The sequence below is a fragment of the Centruroides sculpturatus genome, unplaced genomic scaffold, assembly GCF_000671375.1.
Source record: "Centruroides sculpturatus isolate CEXI.00-Female unplaced genomic scaffold, Cexi_2.0 scaffold2151, whole genome shotgun sequence".
In the NCBI taxonomy this organism is placed as follows: domain Eukaryota; kingdom Metazoa; phylum Arthropoda; class Arachnida; order Scorpiones; family Buthidae; genus Centruroides; species Centruroides sculpturatus.
Window position 1 is genome coordinate 15,080 of NW_019386243.1, and position 24,115 is coordinate 39,194.

The 24,115-nt window shown below is 31.5% G+C and overlaps 1 protein-coding gene across 1 annotated transcript in view; it reads right to left on the reverse strand.

Moving 5' to 3' along the window:
• The window catches only part of LOC111614236 (dynein beta chain, ciliary-like), a 37,583-nt gene that overhangs the window by 5,113 nt on the left and 8,355 nt on the right, over positions 1–24,115 (reverse strand). Inside the window, exons 3-7 of the mRNA XM_023355617.1 lie at positions 17,193–17,394; positions 14,996–15,095; positions 10,334–10,545; positions 5,261–5,491; positions 1,829–1,996 (exon numbers count right to left, since the gene is read on the reverse strand). Of these exons, the coding sequence (XP_023211385.1) occupies positions 1,829–1,996; positions 5,261–5,491; positions 10,334–10,545; positions 14,996–15,095; positions 17,193–17,394 (913 nt within the window). The remainder of the gene's footprint in view (positions 1–1,828; positions 1,997–5,260; positions 5,492–10,333; positions 10,546–14,995; positions 15,096–17,192; positions 17,395–24,115) is intronic.

Consider the following 24,115-nt stretch of genomic DNA (forward strand, 5'->3'; position numbering starts at 1 on the left):
TATCAAAGAATGAGTTTCAGGATTATTTCCAACAGTTTTATGAACATTAGCAAGTTCATAAAACTGCTAATGTTCTGCTAAAGTGTGTAGCCACTAAAACTGACTATTTTGAAGAATATACAGTGTAACTTATTTTATTGTTAACTATTTTTCTAAAATGAATAAATTCCAGAAAATTTTTGAAGCCATCTTATAAAATTTAACAGTAAACTAAAATAAACAATAGTGGCAAAGTAAATAACTGTACACATACAAAAAACAAGCAATTGTGTAGAAACAAAAGGAAATGGATGTATGTAAGTAGTATTAGCTGGAAAGACTTCCACAAACAGTGTGTATTTTTATATGACTTTTATATAAAGATCAGCAAAGAGTAAACACTAAAACAGTCTTTGAAAAAATTTCATTGTCCACATAAAAATATTTGATCATACTGACTCTGATGTAGTTGATTATGGGTGACATTTAAATAGTAATGTAGAGTTATTATATGTACTTTGTTATGTACAGTAACTCTAGATAAGCATATATAAGCATAATTTGTAGTAGCATATAATTACTGGTTCATGTAAACTATCCATAATTTTACTGGTCTGCAATAAGAAAAAGGTTGAGAAACATTGCTCTAAAGCACTAAATAATATGGGCATCCATTTCCATTATATAGTATAGAAGCAGAAATAACCATCTTTATGATATCCTCATCATAATATATATCCTCATCATAATAATCATAATATAAAATATGATATCCTCATCATAAAATAGTTCAGATAAAAAATTTATCTGAACTATTTTAATAAAAAATTCATGAGTTTTGAAGAGCCTTGGATTCAGGAACCTATCGAGCCAGTCCTTACTATACAGGGTGTCTCAGTTAAACATTTCAGAACTTCTAAGAGGGGTAGGGTGCATCACGATGACTCAGAATCATATAGCAATGTGGGGTCGGAAATGCTTTCCTGACATGGTAGATGGCATTGTAGATGTCACATTTGGCCAAAAGTGGATCAGACGTGGTGGTCCCGTGCGTTGGCCTACTTGGTCACCAGACCTATCATGTCTTGATTTTTATTTCTGGGGGCATATGAAAACACTGGTTTATTGTCAACAGGGATGTCATAACATCCCTGTTGACAATGCTGAGGAGCTGGTTGCAAGAATCACAGTAGCTGCCAGAGAAATTTGAGATGAGCTTGGATTATTCTCGAATGTTTGGAATTCCATGCACCATAGATGTGAGGTTTGCATTGCAGTCAGTGGAAGAAACTTCGAATATTCCTTTTGTTTTTTGTACATTTAATATTAAAATGAATATTCACTTATGGTCTTCTTCTTTATGATGTTTCTGTGTACATCACTGCTTCAGGAAAGCATTTCTGACACTGCATTGCTATATGATTCCAAGTCGTTGGGATGTACAGGGTGTCTCAGTTAAACGTTTCAGAACTTCTATGAGGGGTATCATAGAAGTTCTGAAACGTTTAACTGAGACACCCTGTATAAGATCATCCATTTCTATTATATAGAAGAGAAACAGAAAAGCCAGCTTCTGTCCAATAGCTATACTACATATCAGAGATGTTGAGTAAAAAGTGTTAATAATAATAAAGACGTTTTATCATTTGTAAGTATAGTATATGACTATTAATTATTAATCATGTGTAAACTGTAAGCATGTGTTAACTTATTAATTAAGTAAAAAAATTTTTTAAATTAAAAATTGTAATTTTAATCTAATTAATAATTAAATTAAAGAAAATCATACAAATATTCATTTATAAATATATTATGATATGATATATGATGAAATATATAATGATCTTACATCATCATTCACATCAAAAATATCATATGTTGATTTTGAAAAATTTTCCATCCAATTAACAAATTCTTCATAAATATTTTGTATTTGGCAGCTCATGCTATATCCTCTAACACCACCAATTTCTACTTTTTCCAATTTGCTGTACTCTTGGCATATATGAAAATAATTCTGAAAATTGATTTAATATTTTAATATATTTTATTCCAAAAATTAATTTATTATTATTTATTATAGTAATTAAATTATAATCTATATATATCTGTATCTATGCCTATATATCTATAATAAAATATAATCTTTATTTATTAATTATTTGTATTGATAATACAATAGCCCCTTGTTGTATACTTCATTACAGCACTCATTGAAATATATCACAGTATTTTTTGTCTTTAAATATAAAACCAATTTATCAATAATGGATAGATACATCATTCATATTGTGCCATCTGATATATCACTCTTTTGGTTTGTCTCCCTACATTCTCAATATAATGAGGAGCTACTGCATTATCATTTTTTTCATTTAGAATTTTCCATGCCAAATTTTATATAGAATATCCATATATTTGTTCTGATAAAAAAATTTTACGAAAATGAAAAATGAATTGAAAAATAAAATGGCTATCTGTAGATCATAGTTTATACATGTGAAATTTCAGAAATGTAAGATTTTAAACACATTATTTGATTATAATTTAATTTGTACAGACAATAGTAAATGGAAAATGGAAGAAATTAAAATGTTTCTTGGTTTCTTCAATTGAAAAAGTCCAAATTATTGAAATGGATATTAAAATAGAGTTATTGAAGTTTGACTTAACCTTTTTATGTTGCAAATAAAATAAAGATGTTTAGTAGTATAAAATATTTATACTAAAAGAAAATATTCTACTTATAATTTAGTTGAAACTGCTTGTAAAATGAAGTATTTGAAAATATTTTAATTTTAATAACTTTGAACTTCAATAAATTAAATTTTGTTACCTTTATGTCAAAATATGCATTTCTCAGTTGTATATTTTTCTTACAATTATATGTTAAATATTTCCTCCGTGATACTTTCTCCATTACAAAACACTTCAATTATATGTTTTTCATTTATATAATTTCATACTTATATGTCATATTTCTAGGTACCCTATAGCAATTTCTCACTTATGCATTATGTGTGTAAGTGTAATAAAAAAAATTTAAAGTAATAATTAAAAAAGTAAAAAAGCATAGTATGTATTTACTTCAGGTGTTAATCCATACTAACAATGAACTGCCATCAAATACAAAAAGTAGAATAAATGATATGTAATGTGAGGCTATTTCCAACAAATTTTCCTATTTAGCAAATCATTTGGCCCGTCTATGTTGAAAATTTTCACTTTCCACATTTTAAAGCATGAAGCAATTTGCAAATCAAAATTGTTTCTGATTTATAATTCATTTCCATTATTCATTGTCAGTGTGTGCTAACCTTTAGAATGGCTCTTCATTCTTTCATATGACTGGAGTTTCAGTGGAAGAAGACAATTGGTATCATATACTCAGTTGTTGCCATTTTGAAAGTTTCATACCCAGATTTAGAGGTTTGAATGTTAAATATAAATTGAAATTAAAAAACAAAACCCGCTAAAATTTTGTTCCTTCAAAATGAAAAGCAAGTAACATCAGCGCAGGTGCAAGGCATTTGAAACTGATTAATATTAAAATCTTAATAGAAAATGACATGTTATTATTTAAATAAAATGTTTAACATTTGTAATGGTAGTTTGAATTTGACATTTGTGATTACTAGTATTATCTAGATTGTTCACACACATTTTTTGAAACTCATAATAATTTAGAGGATTTTTAAAAGATATATTTTTTTAACTATCCTTAGAGGTTTTTGGAGGTAATATACTCCATATTTAGTGGTAAGGTTTCACATAAAACAACAACACCATATATATACAATACAAGTCCATTAAAAAACAAAACAACAAACAAAAAATAAATCTTGGTAAACTTTTTAAAAATACATGGAGTTAATTTGACACTGTTTTAATTTTCCTTTTATATGTTGTTCAAACATATCCACATAGAAAATTGAAACTTCTTTGCTAAGTATAAAGTCAGGTGTGTAGTATTAGTTTGTAGTACTTTTATGATGACTATATTCATTCTGAAAAAATTCAAAACTAGTTAGCTTCACTCACATGTTTTTCTCACATAATATTTTTCCCAGTTTTTTTTGAAAAACACATAAACAAGATTCAACTGTAATTATACTACTGTCAATATAATTAATTACTGCATACAATTACTGTCCTAATTTAGTAATTAAATTACTAGTTAACTACCTGTTTAGTTTCAACTACTCCAACTTAGTTTTCCTTTTAATTCACTATAGTGCTGTCTCACTATAATAAATCTAATGTAAGTTATTAAGCAGAGCATACACATTTTAATTTTTGTGAAGACCATTTCAACTTTTGTGAAAGTCAAAAAGTGTGGTTCAATGTTTTTACTTGTTTTTGAGCAATTATAGCATTTAAAATTTTTATATTGCCAGTTGATAAAAGTTTAATTCAAAGAAAAAAACAACCAATCAGGTTTTGCTATGTTTTGCCATGCACACGTGTAAGAAAATACATGGCTTGTTACATACCTATATTTTTATTTTGTTTTATACTTGCATCAAGTTATTACTTAATACTCTATTTATTGACATAAATGGCAGGAATTTTCATGTATAATTGGAAATTTAAAAAAATAATAAAGTTTGTTTTTGTGTGTTACACAACTACTAGTAAATAAAGAATAATTTTTTGAATACAACACTACTTTCACTGGTAGTGCTGCAGTGGAACATCTATTTTCCTTTTCAGAACAAATTTATTATCTAGGTAATGTACTGTACATGGAAAATTTGAAGGATACTTGTATTCTTAAGACATCAGTTTAAAATATATATATAAGTAAAAGTGTTACATAATATGGATGAAATAAAAAACAAAACTGTTATTTTAATCCAATCTAAAGTTTTGTTTTTCTATTTCTGAATAGTTATGTAGTTAACTAGTAATTTAAACTATTTTTATAACTAAATAATAGTTAAATTTCATTGTCTTTTATAATAGTTAACTATGCAGTTAGTGCTCATTATTATTTAATAAAAAACTTTTGAATAGAGTTAATATACAAGTACTGTAATTAAACAATAATACAAATATTATACTTGTATTATAGTCTATTTCTATTACATTTGTACTAATTTTTCTGCTACATAAGAAATATTACAAGATTATATCTAAAATTCAATTTTGTTACAAGAAAAAATTATCTTAATTGTAAAGATAATGCAGGAAAGTAAGAAATAAAAACGAGCAGACTAAAAATTAAATAAAAAATGCAATTGTAAAAATCATCAAATTAATTTTGTATTTTTAAACTAACCTTTACAAGTTGAATTCTTTCTAAGTATTTATTTACATGTTCAAATATTCTTTTATCAGAAAAATTCCAAGATTGAACAACATTTCCAGATATATATTTTTCCATATTATCAGAATATTCATGATATATATTACAGAAGTCTTTTAAAACTTTTGAAGCAAATTCCAATTTATCATATGCTTCATCTACATCCAAATTTAATATACTGGATGGATCTAACCAATCATGGCACTACAAAATAAAAATATAAAAAAATTATTAAAAATCAATCATTAATTTTAAAATTATTAAATTTAATATATAAGTAAAGTAAAACCTCATTTTTCTGGCTACTTTCAGATATACAATTTTGGCCACAAATGAAGTGATCACTTATGAAAAAATTGACATAAAGAACTGTATTTAAAGAGTACTATACTGAATCTTCTAAAAGTGTAATATAGAATATAAAACTAAACAAAAACAATAAAACTGATACTAATAAATTTACATAATACTGTACATCCTTTGCAATATACAGTAATTTAAAACTTTCATACAAGGTAATGTACAGGATGACCATAATTAGAGTAGATGTTCAGAGCTCTCTGTAGTAAAACTATTGGGCAAATCTCAACCAAATGTGATATCTCATCCTGAGCATGTGATTTCAATTATTGTGGAAAATTTTACTTCTAAATTCAGCCATTAGGGAAAAATTTGGCAATGTTATCCTCTTAATGTGCATATTACATACATTTTCCAACAAATTTTTGGAGTTAAGAAACAAAATACAATAATTTAACTTCAATTACAGATTTTATTACAGATGTGGAATATGGAACTGAAAATTAATATATAATCAGGGTAAAGTAAGTACTACCCTGATTATATATTAATTTTCAGTAATTATATTAATAAGTACTGTTCACCTATCAAAGAATTGTGAAGAACTCCTTGTGACTTCTTTTTTACCTAAAATTCATATTAATACTGAATAATAGTTTTGAAACCTAGGTCATACTTTTTGCTAAATTTTGATATTTTAAAATATTTGGAAAAATAAAATTTTGAATTTCCTTAATACACCTATATATTAAATTTCAAATAAGTGATTAAACAAATTTATTTAAATTTGACAAAAATTACAAAATCCAGTAAATTAGGAACATCTTTTTGTTTAAACTGGGGATCTCCAAAGTTTCTCATGAAGATCAGTATATAGGTCCTTTTAAACTTGGTGGAAACAGATGATTATATATTCAAGTACTCTATACTCAAGTTGAAAAAAATGAATTTGAAGGAAATTCAAAGTTAATGTTCTTTGCTATCAAAAGTAATTGTTCATTTTTATTGTAGTTTTTGATTATTACTTTTGTTTTTATACACTCAAAAAATTATGTAAATATTTTAATAAATGTTTATGGGCCAGATAAATCAAAGCAAAGAGGCATTCCACCTGAAGTTTGGTGACCTCTACAGTAATTGAAACTGAAGACAATGCACAAAAGGGGTATCTTTTTCTTTTCAAGATTTCTCTCAAATAATTTGATCTAGAATACACTATTTGACAAAGAAAAAATAAATCGATGCATCTCGAATTCAGCATGCAATAGTTTTATATGGTTATGAAAACATTTCAAAAACTGCAGAATGCAGAATATCAGTTATTTAACTTGAGATCTCTTCACTTTGATCTTGCAGTACAAACAACATTGCAATGTAATGTGCATGCATGATGTAGGCTTTACACTTTAAAATGGCCATATCTCCTAAACTCTATTTGGTATAAAAAGGCACTATTAGAGAATAATCTTCAGATTAATAAGTAAAGATGAATAATAGAGGTTTTGTACCAGTATAAAAAAATGTGGGATCTAGTGTGAAGTTGGCCCCTACATTTTAAAATAGATATATCCCTTCAACCGTTCAACCGAATAGTTATCCTTAGAATAATGAGTACAAATGTATGGTACAAGTTTTGTATAATGCTGGGACAAACTTCACAGACATTTCTGGAATACATTTTTATTCTATTTTCTTTATTAATTTTTAGTGAAAATAAGTTAGGCTTTATTATAGTTGAGAAATACAGATATCCCTCCTACAACACAGTTTCGCTCTAACATGGTTTGAGAATTTGGGATATCCCCATACAAAATGTCAAAATTTTTAAGAGCAAACACTGTTATTCAATATTTTTTATTCAAGCAAGTACGCATGTTGTCTCATATTTACCCATGGATTTTAGAATAAAACACAACCACTCACAACTGGGTAAATTTGATATAAACAGTCACAAAAATGAAATAACCAGCAGAAAAAAGGTGATAGAGCTAATGTTTTCACATCTTGAACAGGTATCATTAGGATAAATGACCCTGCAGCTGTTAAAAAAATGAGGGATTGCTGTACAAATGTGAAGAGGGGAGGTGACGTAAGAAAGAGAAAGGGAGGGAGAGATGATAGTGAATTCACAGTTCAAAGAACAACTTTCACCCAGGGGGAAGGAATATATATTACAGAAGTTAATGGCAGCGTGATGTAGATTTCTTCCTCCTGCATGGAAGTCGTTCTTTAAACTGTAAACTGCTCTACCCCTCTCTTTCTCAGGTCACCTCCCCTCTTCACACTTGTACAGCAATCTCTTATTGTTTTAATAGCTGTGGAGTCATTTAACCTGATGATGTCCATTCAACACAGGCAAAAATATTAGTTCTATCACCTTTTTTTTGTACAGGTTATTTGGTTTTGGTAGTAGATTTTAGAATATTGAAAATTTCAATATTGTTTTATGCTTTTCATTCGGTTTTCTTTAACAAGAACTGATTGTACAATTTTTCTTCTTCCTTGTGCTAGCTTCCTATTCTTGCTTTTCTATAAACCAGGTATGACTGATATTGGTGATAGTGCCCTAATGAATCCAAAAGATTGTCATTGTGTTTTGTTTTTATAGATTAAATTAAAAATGATTATATAAAAAGCTTAAATTTTTAAAGATCTCTTCATCAAAGCAAGCAAATGAAAATATCAGATTTTATTTTTTAAAAATACAGAAAAGTCAAGATGTTGCTGATACTTCAGATTAAGGTAAACAGAAAAATTCAAATGATGACAATATTTTACCAAAACAGAAAAGTCTTCATTTAACAGTGTCTATCAGTAAAGAAAAAATTAATATTAACATGTAATACTTATGATTCTGATTATTAAGCAGAGCTGTGCCATGCCATACTATACAGAGAGGCGGCCGCATCAGGTGGCACCATAAAGGAGCAGCATAAAAAACATTTAACGGGTAGCATTTTAAAGACTTGCATCATATTGAGAAAATCTACCACATGGCCCTGTTGTTAAGTAATTATTGATTGTTTTAATAAGCATATTTCTCTTCATTATAAAAAAGAATAGTAATATTTTTGCTAACTTTTGAACTTAATTCTATGGATGCATATACATTTGGAATCAAACTGATCCAAGATTACTCTGAATGTTCAATTCCTGTATAAAAGCAAACTATAGTGATCTGATCAATCTCTATCTGCATATACAAATGTCATATAGAATCATGTGGATTAAATTAATCTGAGCAGAGGGTAGGATCGTTTGGATCAGATAAAAAAAAATTAAAGATGGCAACCTCCATGGTTAAAGTCAAGCTATTAATTGACAGCAAAGAAATATGTTTAGCTGTCAATAATGAAAAGTATTTAAAACTTAATAAATGGTAAGTAAAGAAATTATTAAAATATCCAATAAACTTAGATGAAAAAATAAGTATTAAGACAGTTTTGCAAGATTGTATGGTAAAAGTGCATGGTGTGCACATTCCCATTTTGCAATTATGTGAATAATTTTATTCACAGAGTAAATACAATTTGATCCTACTTATATACTTTCACCAACTAATACACATGACAAAAGCGATCTGTAGCATGTGACAAAGACTGATCTGAACTTAAAGATCGATCCATCTGAAATGAAAAGTATATGCACCCTATGTTTTGTACTACTCCTTTGTTTCATATAGCACAGATTTGCATAACATGGTACATTTTTTGAACCTAACTACCCTGTTATATGGGGGATATTTGTATTTTGGGGCCACAAAAAATTACTTGCACCTGAGCATCTTTCTATCAATTGACTAATGCTGAGTACTTGCATAGTTTTTCATGCATTTGCTGCAGTTCTGTACAACAGGAATCTGCATTAATAGTTTCATCAGGTTGAAGGAATTAATGACAGATCACACCAGCAGACCTTTCAAGTTATGTCTTAATTCTAAAAGGAGTATCTCATTAAATCAGAGAGCTTTTAATTATTAGCAAAACATAAAGGCATATCTCAAAATAAGACTCCAAAATAAGATAATAATGAAGTCAATGATAAACTTATGTATTTATAGTATTTACCAAGTACTGTAAACAAAAACTTAAAAATAGCAGTACTTTATACTCAACAGTTTTTTATTGATGATCAACTGAATTATCGGGCTATTTTTGAACTATGCTAACAATTAATTACAGTAATACCTCGACTTACGCTACCCCGACTTACACGAACCCGGAGTTACGCGATTTTCAAATCTCGTTGAATCGTCTTTTGTTTGAGCACCAGGCAACTCTTGATTACTCACTCCCCCACACTATTGTTCAGCTTACATGTTCAGACGTGTCGCACGCATAGCTACAACTTATTTTGTGTTATTTATTTCTGTGTATTTTATATCTACGGAGACTTGAGAGACTCTATGTGGTGATTTCTTGTAACCGTGAATAAATCAAAAGATGAGATAAGATTAACGAGAACATTTATTAGCTTACATACCTCCAACTTGGATTTTACACAAATTGCGAAATTATACCCCAACTTATGTGAATTTGACTTACGCAGTTATCGCTCGGTCCCACCTATCACGTAAGTTCGGGGTATCACTGTACTAATTAATATTACTAGAGGCAGGCAGATATGTCACCACCTCGTATTAATGTAGCCCAAAAATAGCCCAATAATTTGGTTGATCATCATTTGATGTTAATTACATAGCAAGATAATAAGTAAATAAAATAAATTAAAAGAATTCATATTTACCATATTTATTAATTTATTTCCAACTTTCTGGAGCAATATAATTAATCTAGATGGAGCTCTGAAATAATCAGATCGTGCCCAACACAATCCTATAATTTGAATTAAAATGCAAATGGCAGGTATAATATCCTTAAAATCTGTTTGTTCAAATTTCAATAAATGACTCTCTAATGGTTTTAGATGAAAGCTTATATCTTGTGCTTCTGCTACTCCTGTAGAGAATATTTATAATTTTTAAATAAAATAACTAAATTGAAAGCTATCAATCATTAATTCTAAAAGTATGTTGTGAACAAAGCATGCAAGAAGATTGGTCTTTGTTGGAAAACATGCATTATCAATTATACTGTAGTATTAAAACAATTTTTATGTGCAAGGATTATTCATGTATGGACATAAATTATTATGCAAAACAATTAATTCTTCAACTGAGATGTGGTCAAAATTACATTCTGATGTGTAATAGTAGACTAATAATAGATTCTGAAAGAATTTGTAGTAGTAGTATGCAAGTGTATGAAACTTGGAATTGTATATTCTTTAACTGTCTGAAATTTGAAGCAAATAGAAAAAAGTATTTGATGAGATTTAAATCCTGAAAAGATATAATTAATTTACTGTATTTTTCAAATTTTGATTATTATTATATATTTTATTTTGTATTATCTTGTACTAAGCTATTATATTAATTTGTTAAAATATTACTAACTTTACTTTTAAATTATAATTTAACTCTCTTGTAACAAACTGGGGTAATGCAATAAAGAATTGATTGATTGAATGATTGAACATTTAACAACAGTTAAATAGCATTGAGATTAGTCTAAGATGTGATTTAGACTATATTTTTTATAACCAAATCAAAAGTTTGGAATTTCTTCAATGATCAAATTTTACATCAGAATAAAAACTGATGGAAAACAATAATGAAAAAAGTATAAAAAAATTATACTAGTATGAATATCAGTGCATTGAAGATATCATGCAATAATCTATGTATTGTATATAAATGAGGATGTTTATTTTTTCTAAACATGCTTAGGCCATTTGAACCAATTGCTACAAAACTCGGAAGTTACATTCATATACTTCAACTAAGATCATGATGTACGTCTCACCCAAAATTATCAATTGGATTTCTATATATCGATTAATTTCCGTCTACATTTGATTGCTGGCTTTACATGTAGTGCCATCTATTGACAATAAATTTAACAAAATTAACTAAACATAATTCTTGCAAAAAAATATAATTTTAAAAAATATATTGATATAATATATTCACTGAATTACTGCAAGAATAACATACAGTGAAATAGATATGCCATTATTGCAACAGATAGCACATAGCACTTGCCTGCATGGAATGTAGTAGTGTTTTGTCCCTGTATATCATACTTTTCCTGTTAACAAGAGTCATGCCAGTTATATATCTAACTTCATTCAGAGAAAAATTTTTGAATTGAAATAACTTGTCTTGCAGTATAAATCAGAAATTATATAGTTAATCCAGTCCTCTTGCTCTTACACTTTCCATATCTGGTTTTGCTTTCATCTATCTAACTATCTATTATGTTCTGGAGATGGACAACAGTGAAAATTTATAGGTCTACAAGTTTTTCAAATTGCAGCCAAATAAGTACCCTCCAGTAACCAAGTGGACAAAATCACCAAACACTGGTAGTCAGTTGTGGGTTCACTTAACTCCTTTGAGACTTTCCAATTTTTGATATTAATGTAATTAAACATAAAAAATACTTAAAACTGAAAAAAACGAAAGAAATGCGTTAATTTTGAAGAAAAAGCTTCAAATTTTTTTTTTCCTTTGTCTTGCCTTTCTGTGAAATATGACGCTGATGAGTCATTGTTTACACAGCTGGATGACATTGAACACAGCTGGAGTTGGATTTTCCGGGACATTCTCATAGAAGTCTCGGGAGGCGATGGGTTTATAGTAGGGTGAATACTAGCTGGCCGTATATTTTTAAATATTTTTAAAAAATTAAAATTTTAATTGCGATTTCCGACCCCCGACTTAATTAAACGTATATATAATAAAATCTATTAATTAAAAAAATTAAAAAACTATTGGAGGTGGTTTTTGACATCTGAAACTAGCTTTAAATAACTTTACCGAAGGAAAATCCGTGCACTACAACTTTAGAACGATGAATGAAATTTGATATCAAACTCCCATTAAAAAACAATTAAAAAGCAATTAAGCGTGAATCGTGCGTCATTAAAGGTAAATTAAAATCGCGATAAAAATTTTGAAAAAATTTGGAGACTTAAAAAACATTCCAAAAATAAAAAAACAAAAATTTTTTAGGCGGTCCAAACACCCGAATTTTATGTAACGCTATAGAACTTGCCCGAGATATCTCGGGATAAGTCCTTAAGGGACTGGCCATATGGAGTTTTCTGGGGTTTCCTCATGTTAGTAACGTAAATTGGGGCCAGCTTTACATAAAAGTCTTCATGAGTTGCATACTTCTCAGCAGATTACTCACGTGTTGCATTCCTGTAACCAAATAAGCCAAACTATTTCTAATAATTTTTCTATAAACGCGATATTTATGAGGACATGCTTAACTACCAGGAAACCTGGACACCCCACTCCCTCCCGATTTCATCTCCCTTTATTAACTCATAAACCTATTGCTTCAAACTTCTTTCACTGATTCTGTTTAAAGATGTTCTAACATTCAGTCAAATTAATGTACAGTACATGCAACAATTTTAAGGCACAAAGTATAGCTCAAAGTCTTTTTCTATGCTGATGTTTATTTTTCCTATTTATTATCATAATGACTTTTCTTCATCCAAAACTTCCTGTAGTTGTAGTCTGTGTAATGTATACCTTATTCACATGTTGAGTCTTACTGTCAAATCTGCTTCCACTATTCTTATGCCACAACTTTCAAACCTTAAATGTTTTTACTGATCTTTACTTTTTCAACCTGGCTTCATTGTTTTTTTTTTTTTCGTTTAGATCACATAAAAGCAATTATTCTCACATTTTTACAAGATTTGTTTTATTTAAACAAGTCTTATATGAAGTCTTTTGAACATTAAGTTTAGTAACTTCGATCACATGCAAGGCTGTCAGAACCTATCCAACACAGATCACTTTTCAAATATTAACAGTAGACTGGTATCAAGTAGTAGTTGTTGACCATCCTCTCTCCCAGAAGGAGGACAACTACTACTTTTGGTTGAATTAGCTATCCTTCATCTGCAACAGTCCCCTCTTCCTATCAGACCCAGCAGTATAGTGGCATTTGAATAGGAAAATTATATAATACAAGGTTACTGGCAAGCACAAAATATGTTTTTTTTAAAGGTGTCAAGTTTAAATAGCTTGTCTGTTTTTGTAAAATTTGATTCATTGGCAGCTTACCATTTGACATTCGACTGTGAATGAAATAGTTTGTTAGAGCTAACATTAGAAAAAATATGATATCTTAAAAAATTTAATATGTCACATTTTTAATTATTGTCTACTTGACCAATGAACTTGTGCCATTTCATACCATCCCAGTATTGCGATAAATGTGACAATGATAGGCTATAATAACCAAAATCTTTATGTGGTTTTTTGTTTTTAATATTTCTTATATCATAGTATTTTATTTATATAACTATAAACATTATCTGACATAAGGATTTATCACATCAAGTGACCAATCTAACACATTTTAAAAATGTGTTAGGTTGGGCACTTGATGTGATAAAATCTTACATAAGATAATGTTTGTAGTTATATAAATCAAATACTATAATAAAATAAAATATAATAGAAGGATTAGAAGTATGAAATAATCTAATAATCTTAATGTTTGTACTTATTTTTTACTATGCAATGCCAGGCTTAACTACTAGTTAAAAGTTAATGTAACAAATATAATCATGTAATATTAAATCTGATTAGCTTTAATATTTAAGCCATTCACAGACCAAATTGATGAACTCCATTTGTAAATTCTTAATATAATCTTCATTATTTTTACATTTTATCACGTAACTAAATTTATATATCATTATATGAAGGCACAGTTTAATGTAACAATATATAAAAATACATTCTACAATGTTTATTTAAAGTTTAAAAGGAATTTTAAAAAGTAATTTATATTATCAATTTTTATACTTTTTGTTTTATGGAGTTAATCAATTTGGCAAATGAGTAGCTCATTTATCAATGTCATGAAAATAATTGCATAATAAGAACATTAACAATAATTTCAACCTGACACATATAAATAAATTTAAAGTATTTAAATTAAACATTTTTAATAACATTTTTATTCATTTCAATTTTGCTTTTCTCAAATATCTTTGATGATTATGTTCATTATTTTTTTAAGTTAATGTATATAAATTCTTAAATTAAATATGCTTAAAAATACATGAGAACAAATTTAAAAGTTATATGAATATTTATATTTGTATATCTGAATGAAGATTTGGTTTATGCACAATTAAATGTACACTTAATCAAGAATTCTAAAGAGCAATACTTTAATTTATATTTAATAATTAACCTAACTACTAAAAGCATTCTGAACATATTTGTATATTTGCAAATATGCTTAGAATACTTTTTCTTCTTAATATTCAATGAAATTTCTGTAAAAATAATTCTATAATTTTCAAAATTACCTGCAACTACATTCCTTATCATATTTTTAAAAGATGGTAAATAACAACTTTCAGTAATTTCTAATAATTTTCCCATCTTCTGTACACGAGACTGACTTAACTGAAATGGTAAATGTACATATTTATTAAATAATTCTTGAAAATTCCATAATCCTGCATCTGCAGGTATATTCATATTTATATTTTTATGAAAGTTAAAATTAGATATATTGTATTTAATAATAAATATATTTTTAAATTTTATATTTAATTTTCACTTAATCAAATAACCATTTCATATATATAAAATTAAATACTAAATGACTACTTATTTGTACAGTCAAATCTGACTAATCCAAATTTGATTAATTTGAATAATTGAATAATTCAAACTAATGTCATTCTCCTTGAAATTTGTATTTAAAATTAATGTTATAAAATATTCAAATCCAATTTTAATTCAAATTTTTTTTGTATATATTTAAATTTGAAAATAGTAGTAAAATAAATTTAAATTTAAAAGCTGAATAATCAATTCTCAAACTTGTCACATTGGATGGGTTATTAATAATGTGAGATCACGGTCTATAAGACCCACTATCTAGGATGGTCATGAAATCTTTACTTAAACTTAAGGAAGACTAAAGATCATGAGATCGCTTTCTATGTCAGTCCTGACACCAGCAAGAGTAATTCAAAGTTCGTGCCCTAACTCATGATTATAAACTATCTTTTATTTTCTCATGCATGTGGGAAAGCTTGACTCGATCTGAGTGGCAATATCGAGGGGTAATATTGAGTATGGAGGGTCATGTTGTATTGTCGAGTGGAGGAGAGGATGTCCAAGGGAATTGTCCTGCTTCCATTCGGGAGAATGGAAGCAGGACAATTCCCTTTAATATAAGCTAACTATTTTTTTATATATATTCTGCTTTACACATACAAAGTATATACATAGAATATTGAATATATTAGTGAGACATATAATAAAAGCTAAATAAACCTCAAATGTAACGAGTCTGACAGTTGGTTAAGACCTTGGGGTATGGCTGCCGAATGAGAGAGCTTACATAGATAAATAAACTACCTAGGACATCATAAGAATCTTGTCTTCTTTTAATGTAGCACTTTCACTTGACTCTGAGCTGGAGACCTATCATCAGGCAGGAACTATTAGTATCTTCTGACACTGGGTTATTGCATGGCTAAAGCTTTGGCTGTTAGTGTGACTACAAGCAGCCTGGGCTAAAGGTAACTTCCCTTTTTATTAGAAATTTGATGACCAATCAGGTTTGTTCCTGATGCAATCATTTTCTGACTAACTTTCAATTTAGCAGGAACTTCAACATCCTCTGAATCAGAGAAAATGAAAGAGAGATGCTGAAGTCGATAAAATTTTGCCTTTCTGTTTTTCAGATTTATAAGGTAAATCTAATTTTTCACTAAAATTTTTACTTTGATTTTATGTCAAAATTTATAATTTTTTTTTACTATTTAAACATTTCCCAGGTTCTCACACTAATATTAAAATTATTCTCTATTAAATTTTTCCAACTTTATTTTAGCATTTATTATTATTAATACTTATTTTATAATTATAATTGCATCTAAAATGAATTAAATCAGTCATGAATAATCAGCAACCCACAAGATCCTAATATGTGACAACATTGACAATATAATTCTATTTTCCTGTTTTTGCACCATGCCATTAGGTAGCTTTAACTAAACTGATATTCATGACAAAGAACATTCAAACTAAACTTTACCAATGAAAAGATGAAAATAAATTGTTTACTGCAACTTATTTTCATCTTTTCATTAGTAAAGTTTAGTTTGGTAAACCTTACATTGTGGCCACTCCACTTCTGTGACCACCCATAAAATTCCTCTATGAAGCCACATAAGTTTTAATGTAAATCAAAGTCCATCTCTGTGGCCACTCTCTCCAGAGCTATCATTTTGCATAAATGGTGAAGTTAAGAATGTCCTAATATGACTTTAATCACTCTTTACATAATCAACAAAGCAAGAAACCCCTATGTTACTAAATACAATGTATTGTTTTAAGTACTTTAAATGGAATTGAGTATTGTTACTAAGATTATCTGCTCGAAATTACAGTATAAGCCAAATGTACAGTATATGCATTTTTATAATAAAAATGTACATACTGTATAGAAAAATAATATAAAAATAGATATGTATTATACTTTACTTGATGATATATATATTTCAAATTTTTATAGCGATGATTCCAAAATATTAATTCATTTTTAGGTTCTATAAGATTTCCATGCAATATTGCAGGGTCAGAATCTTTTTCTATGATCTCATTGACTTGTGATGTCCACTGAACTACTGCAGTTTCAATAGCATACATAAGTTGTTTGAACTGTGAATCATCATCCACTGGCACACTATGAAAAGATAAATATTTAAGTTATTAGATATTTAATTATTGAAATTTAGCTGATGTTCTTGAAACTGTAGGAAATTACAAGAGCTCTGAAGAAATACAGGGGATGCAAAAATAGGTATACAGTTGAGAATCTGAGAAATACAAATGTTTGATGTTCATTATTATTAACACAAAACATCTTCTAACTGTAACACTGTGTTGAGTAATAACTGTCCACAAAAAGCCTTTATCAGTGTTGTGTTCATTACAATATCCACTAATGTTTTCGACCTCCACCTAGGTCGAAAACCTTAGTGGATATTGTAATGAACACAACACTGATAAAGGTTTTTTGTGGATATTCATTATTATTATTTTTATTATCATTTATTAGTTTGTATTCCTTATTTGTGATTTAATTTGTACATAAAAATAAATGGTTTTTCTTCCTATTTTCTCCCCGTATGATTTTTTTCCAATATAACAACTGTATACCTACTTTTGAAACCCTTGTATATAAAAGAATCTCAATTAAATACTAAAAATACAAGAGGTTCAAGAAACAATGAATAAATTCCACATAATTTTATTCAGAAAATAAAATAGAACTAATAAAATGTGATTTTAACTAAATGAAAGACAAATCAAGAATAATTTTTGCCATTTTTTTAAACTTTTAATGCATTTCACCTAAATTATCTTTGTTACTCAATATTTATTTTTTATTCAAATACAGTAGTTATATATTTCAGTAATTTTTTAAAAATATGATTAATGAAATTTTCAAATATTATTTAAAAAAATAATCTGTGAATAATACATCTAATAATATTTATGTCCAAAAACACCCATTGGCATAAAATTTTGAATCTTGAAGATCATAAGACATCTGCTGACAAAAAAATTTACATACACAGATAAAATTGTCCAATTACTGCAAAACTTGGCATTCAGCTATGACTCAGACAGATATATAAATGATTACAGTTATGGTTTGATCACATGGTAAATAATGCCAGAGTACCTTTAAAGTGCTATCACAGTATCCTATTGTGTCTGTTGTTTAGAGATCTTCAAACACCAGGCTTGTTTTTGTGACACAAAGTATTTTTTTTGTGACACAAGCTTGTTTTTGTGACACATATATTATATGTGCATATTTGTCTTTGTGTCAACCTGATGATCTTATATATTACATAAGATTGTCAGGTTCATTTGCAATGATGCCATTACATAGGAGTATAGACAGTTTATTATCTTTAAATACGAATTCCAATTCTGTCTAATTGGTGAGTGCTTCAATCCTGTTTTTACTGTTGAACAGCACACTCTCCCTACTGTTGGTGTGCTTGTTATATGGGAGCAATCTCATATGGCAGTCAATCATCCTTAATAATAGTTCAAAAAACATTGATGGTACAGTGGTACATTCAGGAAATCCTGTACTCTCATGTGTTGCTTTCACAGCAGAGCTGCAAACAGTCATTTTACAGCAAGAAAATGCTTGACCATAAATAGCTAGGGTTCCCTAAGAATGTCTTCACACTTCTTTGGCTGCCACATCCAAATTTATCATTCATCAAGCATTTGTGAGACTAGATGGGATGCCAGCTATAGCTATCTAGCTATCAAGATGTTACAATTGTCATTATGGAATTGTGGCTGTCCGCCATTTTGTATGTACATAGTTATAGTATTTAGATTTAGAATTCTTTGTTCTTTCCTTTCCTTCTTCTTCTTTCTGCTAATGACCATTTCCGGTCACCCGACAGGAGCGGGAAATTCGTGGGTCCTGATTGGTGGCTTATCAACATGAACAGGAAGTGGCCCTGCCCGTAAGGTACAGAAGGAGAACAAAGGGGTGAGAAAGACACTTTTTGCCCGGGCGACGAAGAGAAGAGGTCGCGAAAGTATCGTCGGGACATTAAGTCGGACCTCGAGGACAAAGAACGAGCCGAACGTGCTGAGTATCGAGTAGTCCTAAAAGAAAAGAGAAGGACTAGTGACTTGCCCAATAAGAAATAGTGGTCTACAAAACCCAAGTGACAATTATCATACCAGGAATGTTGGATATTCCAATGTCGATCGACAAAATCCCCACAATCATCAGAAACCACAATCAGGACCTCCTGTGCTAAATACCAGTATACTTTTCCTTCCTTCATTTTCCTCTCCTTAGTGTGGTGTTAGGTTTAGTTAGTTATAAGTTAGTAATTAGAATCCGTATCGTGAGAACAACTCATTGTAAGAATCCGAACGAGAACAGAGACTTGTTATATATATCTATCTGTGTATGTGTCTCTGACGGGCATCACTGTATTACCTGTTAATTCTGGTTGTAATAAACTATTGTTTAGTTAGTATTTGTTGGAATAATTGTCTCGTACAACCTTAACCTTTCACAATGGCGTCCGCGACAGGATGCCCGTTATAAAAAGAACTCTCGTTCAGATCGATCTTCGAAGTTGAGTATTGTATAGATTTAAGGTAGCTGTATATTTATCTTATTCAGTAATGGACCAGCAGGACGAGCAAGTTTTGGAGCATAATGGAGGAGTCAAACTTGAGAATCTTCCCATTGTGGTTACAGGGTTTTTGGGAATGATTCCTACCTTCTCAAATTCCCCGAATGATAGTGTTAATGTAATTCAGTTTTTCCGCACGATGGATAACGTAGCGCGGCTAGCAAAGTGGGGGGATGATGTTAAAGTTGCGGTTTTACAAGCTAAACTGAAGGGAGATCCGTTAAATACGTTTATGTGTTTGTTAGAGCAAACCCCCATGCCAGATTTCGGAGAAATCAAGCGGAATTTGATAAAATGTTATGAGAGGTATGAAGGTAGAGAAAGAGGGCATTTGGATCAATTGTTGAATATAAAGCAAGGAGGGAGAGAATTAATTAGCGATTATATTGTTAGGACAAAGACAGTAATGTCCAGGGCCATCCAGGAAAATCGTACGGTCGTCTCGTTCAAGGATGACGCCATTAAGGAAAGATTTATTAGGGGTCTACATCAGAATATTCGTTGTCATGTGTGCCGCCACGAACCTGAGACGTTAGAACAGGCCTTCGAATGGGCCGAGAGAGAGGAACGCGTAGAAAGAGAATGTGGTAGCTTACGGGAGATTAGAAATATAGGTTACAATGCCCACGGTGACCAACAGTGTGAGGAGGGAAAAGAGAGCACTAATCCTGTGATGCTCCACAGAGATGACGATCGCTTAGCAAGTTTAGAAAAAGGTATGAAATCCCTTATCGAAGTCGTGACGAAGCTAGTCAAAACCCGTCCAGATAGGCGCGACCATTCAGGCCGCCGGTGCTTTATTTGCGATAGCCCGAATCATCTTGCCCGTAGAAGTCCAAATCATAAGAGCCATGCTTTAAACTAGGACAGGAACTTCACAACGGTCAGCATAGAGTTCCTGGTCCGGTGGTTAATCTGACCAAATTTATGTTGTCTGAAAAGGGACTCCCATTAATAATTGGTAGCATGAGAACCGGGAACCTGAGATTTCTAATAGACACGGGAGCCGAGAAGTCCCTGATCGACTTGGGTTTCATCCGCAGGAAGAGTCGGCCGGAAATTAACAGCGCCATGACTAACGACAGAGTAACTAGTATCAGGGGCATTAATGGTGTGATCACGCAATGTGATCAGTTTTTGAGTTTAGTTGTGAGTTATAATGGTATGACAGTCCCGATCCGTTGTTGTTGTATGGAGTTTCCCCCCCAAGTTAGAATATGAGGGTATTATTGGGATGGATGTCATGGAGCAGTTCCCTTCCCTGATAGCCAGTGCGAGCGAGCATATCAAGCAGGAATTTTTGTCAAAGCCGGCGAAGAATCCGCTGAGGTCCTCAGTCGAATGTTTGAGTAGCAGGATATCGTCTAAGTCCCCATCTCCGGAAACACCTATGTCGAATAGTGGTGACCAAGTAACCCGCATACTCAACCGGTATCCTGGTCTATTTGCCGAATCGATCGAAGATTTAGAAGGTACAAAATTATTTACCCATAAACCCGAAATAGACACCACCCGTGTAGTCAATGTCAGGCAATACCGTATACCCCAATGTTATCTGGCGGATCTAAAAAAGTTGATTGATTCCTACTTAAGGGCGGGAATTATAGAGAGGAGTTCTTCAGAATGGAATTCCCCTATTCATATTGTAAAGAAGGATTCAGGCGAAATCAGGATGACCCTAGATTTGCGCAAGGTCAATGAGATTACGAAGCCCCAGATGTTCCCTTTAGCTAGAGTTGACGAGATCCTAAGCACCTTCCATGGGAGTAGGTATTTTTCGGTAATTGATTTAAAGTCGGGGTATTTCCAGATCCCATTAGACCCGGCGGTAAGACACATATTCGCCTTCACCACGCCGTGGGCTAAATATCAGTTAACACGGATTCCTCAAGGAGGAAAAAATAGCGGTAGTTTCTTCCAGTACTGAATGTCGCGCCTCCTTGCCCCATTCATAGGCGTAAACTGCTATGTTTTCCAGGACGATATCATCCTTTTCTCTCCTACCCTAGAGGAACACTTAAGACTCATCGATCAAGTAATCAAAATATTATATGACGCTAATCTGAAACTCCACCCTACTAAGAGCAGGTTCGGGGTGGAAGAAATCAAATACCTTGGCCACGTGATTGGGATAAAAGGAATCTACCCGGACCCTTGTAATGTAGAAGCTATCAAGAAAGGTAACCCACCTCGGAATGTTAGGGACGTTCGTAGTTTCTTGGGGATGGTGGGGTTTTTTCGGAACTTTATCCCTAACTTCTCCAAATTAGCATTACCTCTAACAGAGTTGACGAAAAAGGGAAAGCCCTTCTCATGGGATGAGAATTGCCAGGCAAGTTTTATAAAATTTAAGGAAGTATTATCCAACCCCCCCGTTGTTAGCACACCCCGATTTCTCATCCCCATTCGTTTTGTATACTGATGCATCTGATCGATCGTCAGGAGCAGTCCTCGGCCAGCAACGAGATGAAGGCGTAGTCCCATTAGGATATTTTAGCCGGAAATTTAGAGGACCGGAATTGCATTATTCCACCATTGAGAAAGAGTGCCTAGCCATCATTCTATCCCTACAACATTTTAAATCCCTTATATTGGGTCATGATGTCAAAGTATACTCTGACCATAAACCCCTATCATATCTTAGGAATATGAATAATCAAAATGATCGGCTAATGAGGTGGGCAATCGAGTTGTCTAACTATAACATTATAGTGGCGCATATTAAAGGGAAGAATAACCCTGTAGCTGACCTCATGTCGCGCCCAATAAGCCCCAATTCCCAGCACGATTCCATGAACTACAGTTCGAGTGAGGAAAATGGGGATTTGTACCAACAGGTTATAAAGTCTCAGGAAGAGGATGAATTCTTAAGTACCATGAACGACTGTCAGAAGGGGGCTGGAGAACGACCGTCAGAAGGGAGAATTCATTAATGTTAAGGGAACCATCCAACCGGACTGTCAGAAGGGAACCATCCAACCGGACTGTCAGAAGGGAACCATCCAACCGGACTGTCAGAAGGGGGCTGGAGAACGACCGTCAGAAGGGAGAATTCGTTAATGTTAAGGGAACCATCCAACCGGAATATCAACTTGATGGTGAGGTATTGGTCCATGTTAAGCCTGGTCGGTATAATTTATACTGGTGGAAGCGTGTTTGTGTTGGCAAAGGTATGAGTAGGGAGGTAGTTAGGGCCTGCCATGAGTCCGGCATGGGAGGGCACTTAGGTGCTGAAAAGACGAGTCAGTTAGTTGACAGACATTATCATGTTAAAAACCTTCATGCCATAGCTAAGTCCATTATAAAAAGTTGCAAAACTTGCCAGCGATTCAATCTCCATCGTGGAAAGGAGCCATTTCAAGAGACGGAGGTAGCAAGCTTCCCTTTCCAAAAATTAGCAATAGATATTATCGGTCCCTTAACTGTAACAAACAGCGGAAATAGATACATCCTATCGGTTATCGATGTGTTCACGAGATATGCGGAAGTTATCCCTCTTCGGGATCAAACAGCCAAGGTCATCGCTGATGTTATATTCGAACGTATTATATGCCGTTATGGGTGCCCCGAAGTGATTATTTCGGACAGGGGGGCAAATTTCACGTCCACATTATTCAATGATTTATGTGAAACCTTAGGTATTACACGCAAAGTCACCACTGCTTACCGCCCGTGTGCGAATTCAGTGTGTGAAAGGTTTAATAAATCGATCTGCGGAATAATAGCCCGGTTATCGAGAGGTAGGAATCGGGATTGGGATCAGTATATTGCCCAAGCGGCTTTTTCCTATAATAACGCGACCCATTCTTCAACCGGTGAATCCCCCGCATTCCTCCTTTTAGGCTTCGATCCTCGGATACCCGAAGTGTTCCCCACAGGGACACAAACTACTACGAGTATTTCCGACCATAGGAAGGAAATAATGGAAAAATTAACCGTACTTAGGAATCAGGCATATTTAAGGGGTCGGCACCAAAATCTAGATAATAGGGGGAGATGTAACTTGAAAAGGAAGGCGCGGAGGTTTGAAGTAGGCCAAAGAGTGTGGGTGTTGCGAAAGCATCGTGGGAGAAAATTTGGCAAGTTCTCCCCCAAGTACTTAGGTCCTTTTCGTATCACCCGGATCCTAGGTCCTGTAACCGCGGAGTTAGGAGAAACTTCAAAGGATAAGACATTTGTAATCCACTTTGATAGACTTAAGCCATATTTCTCACA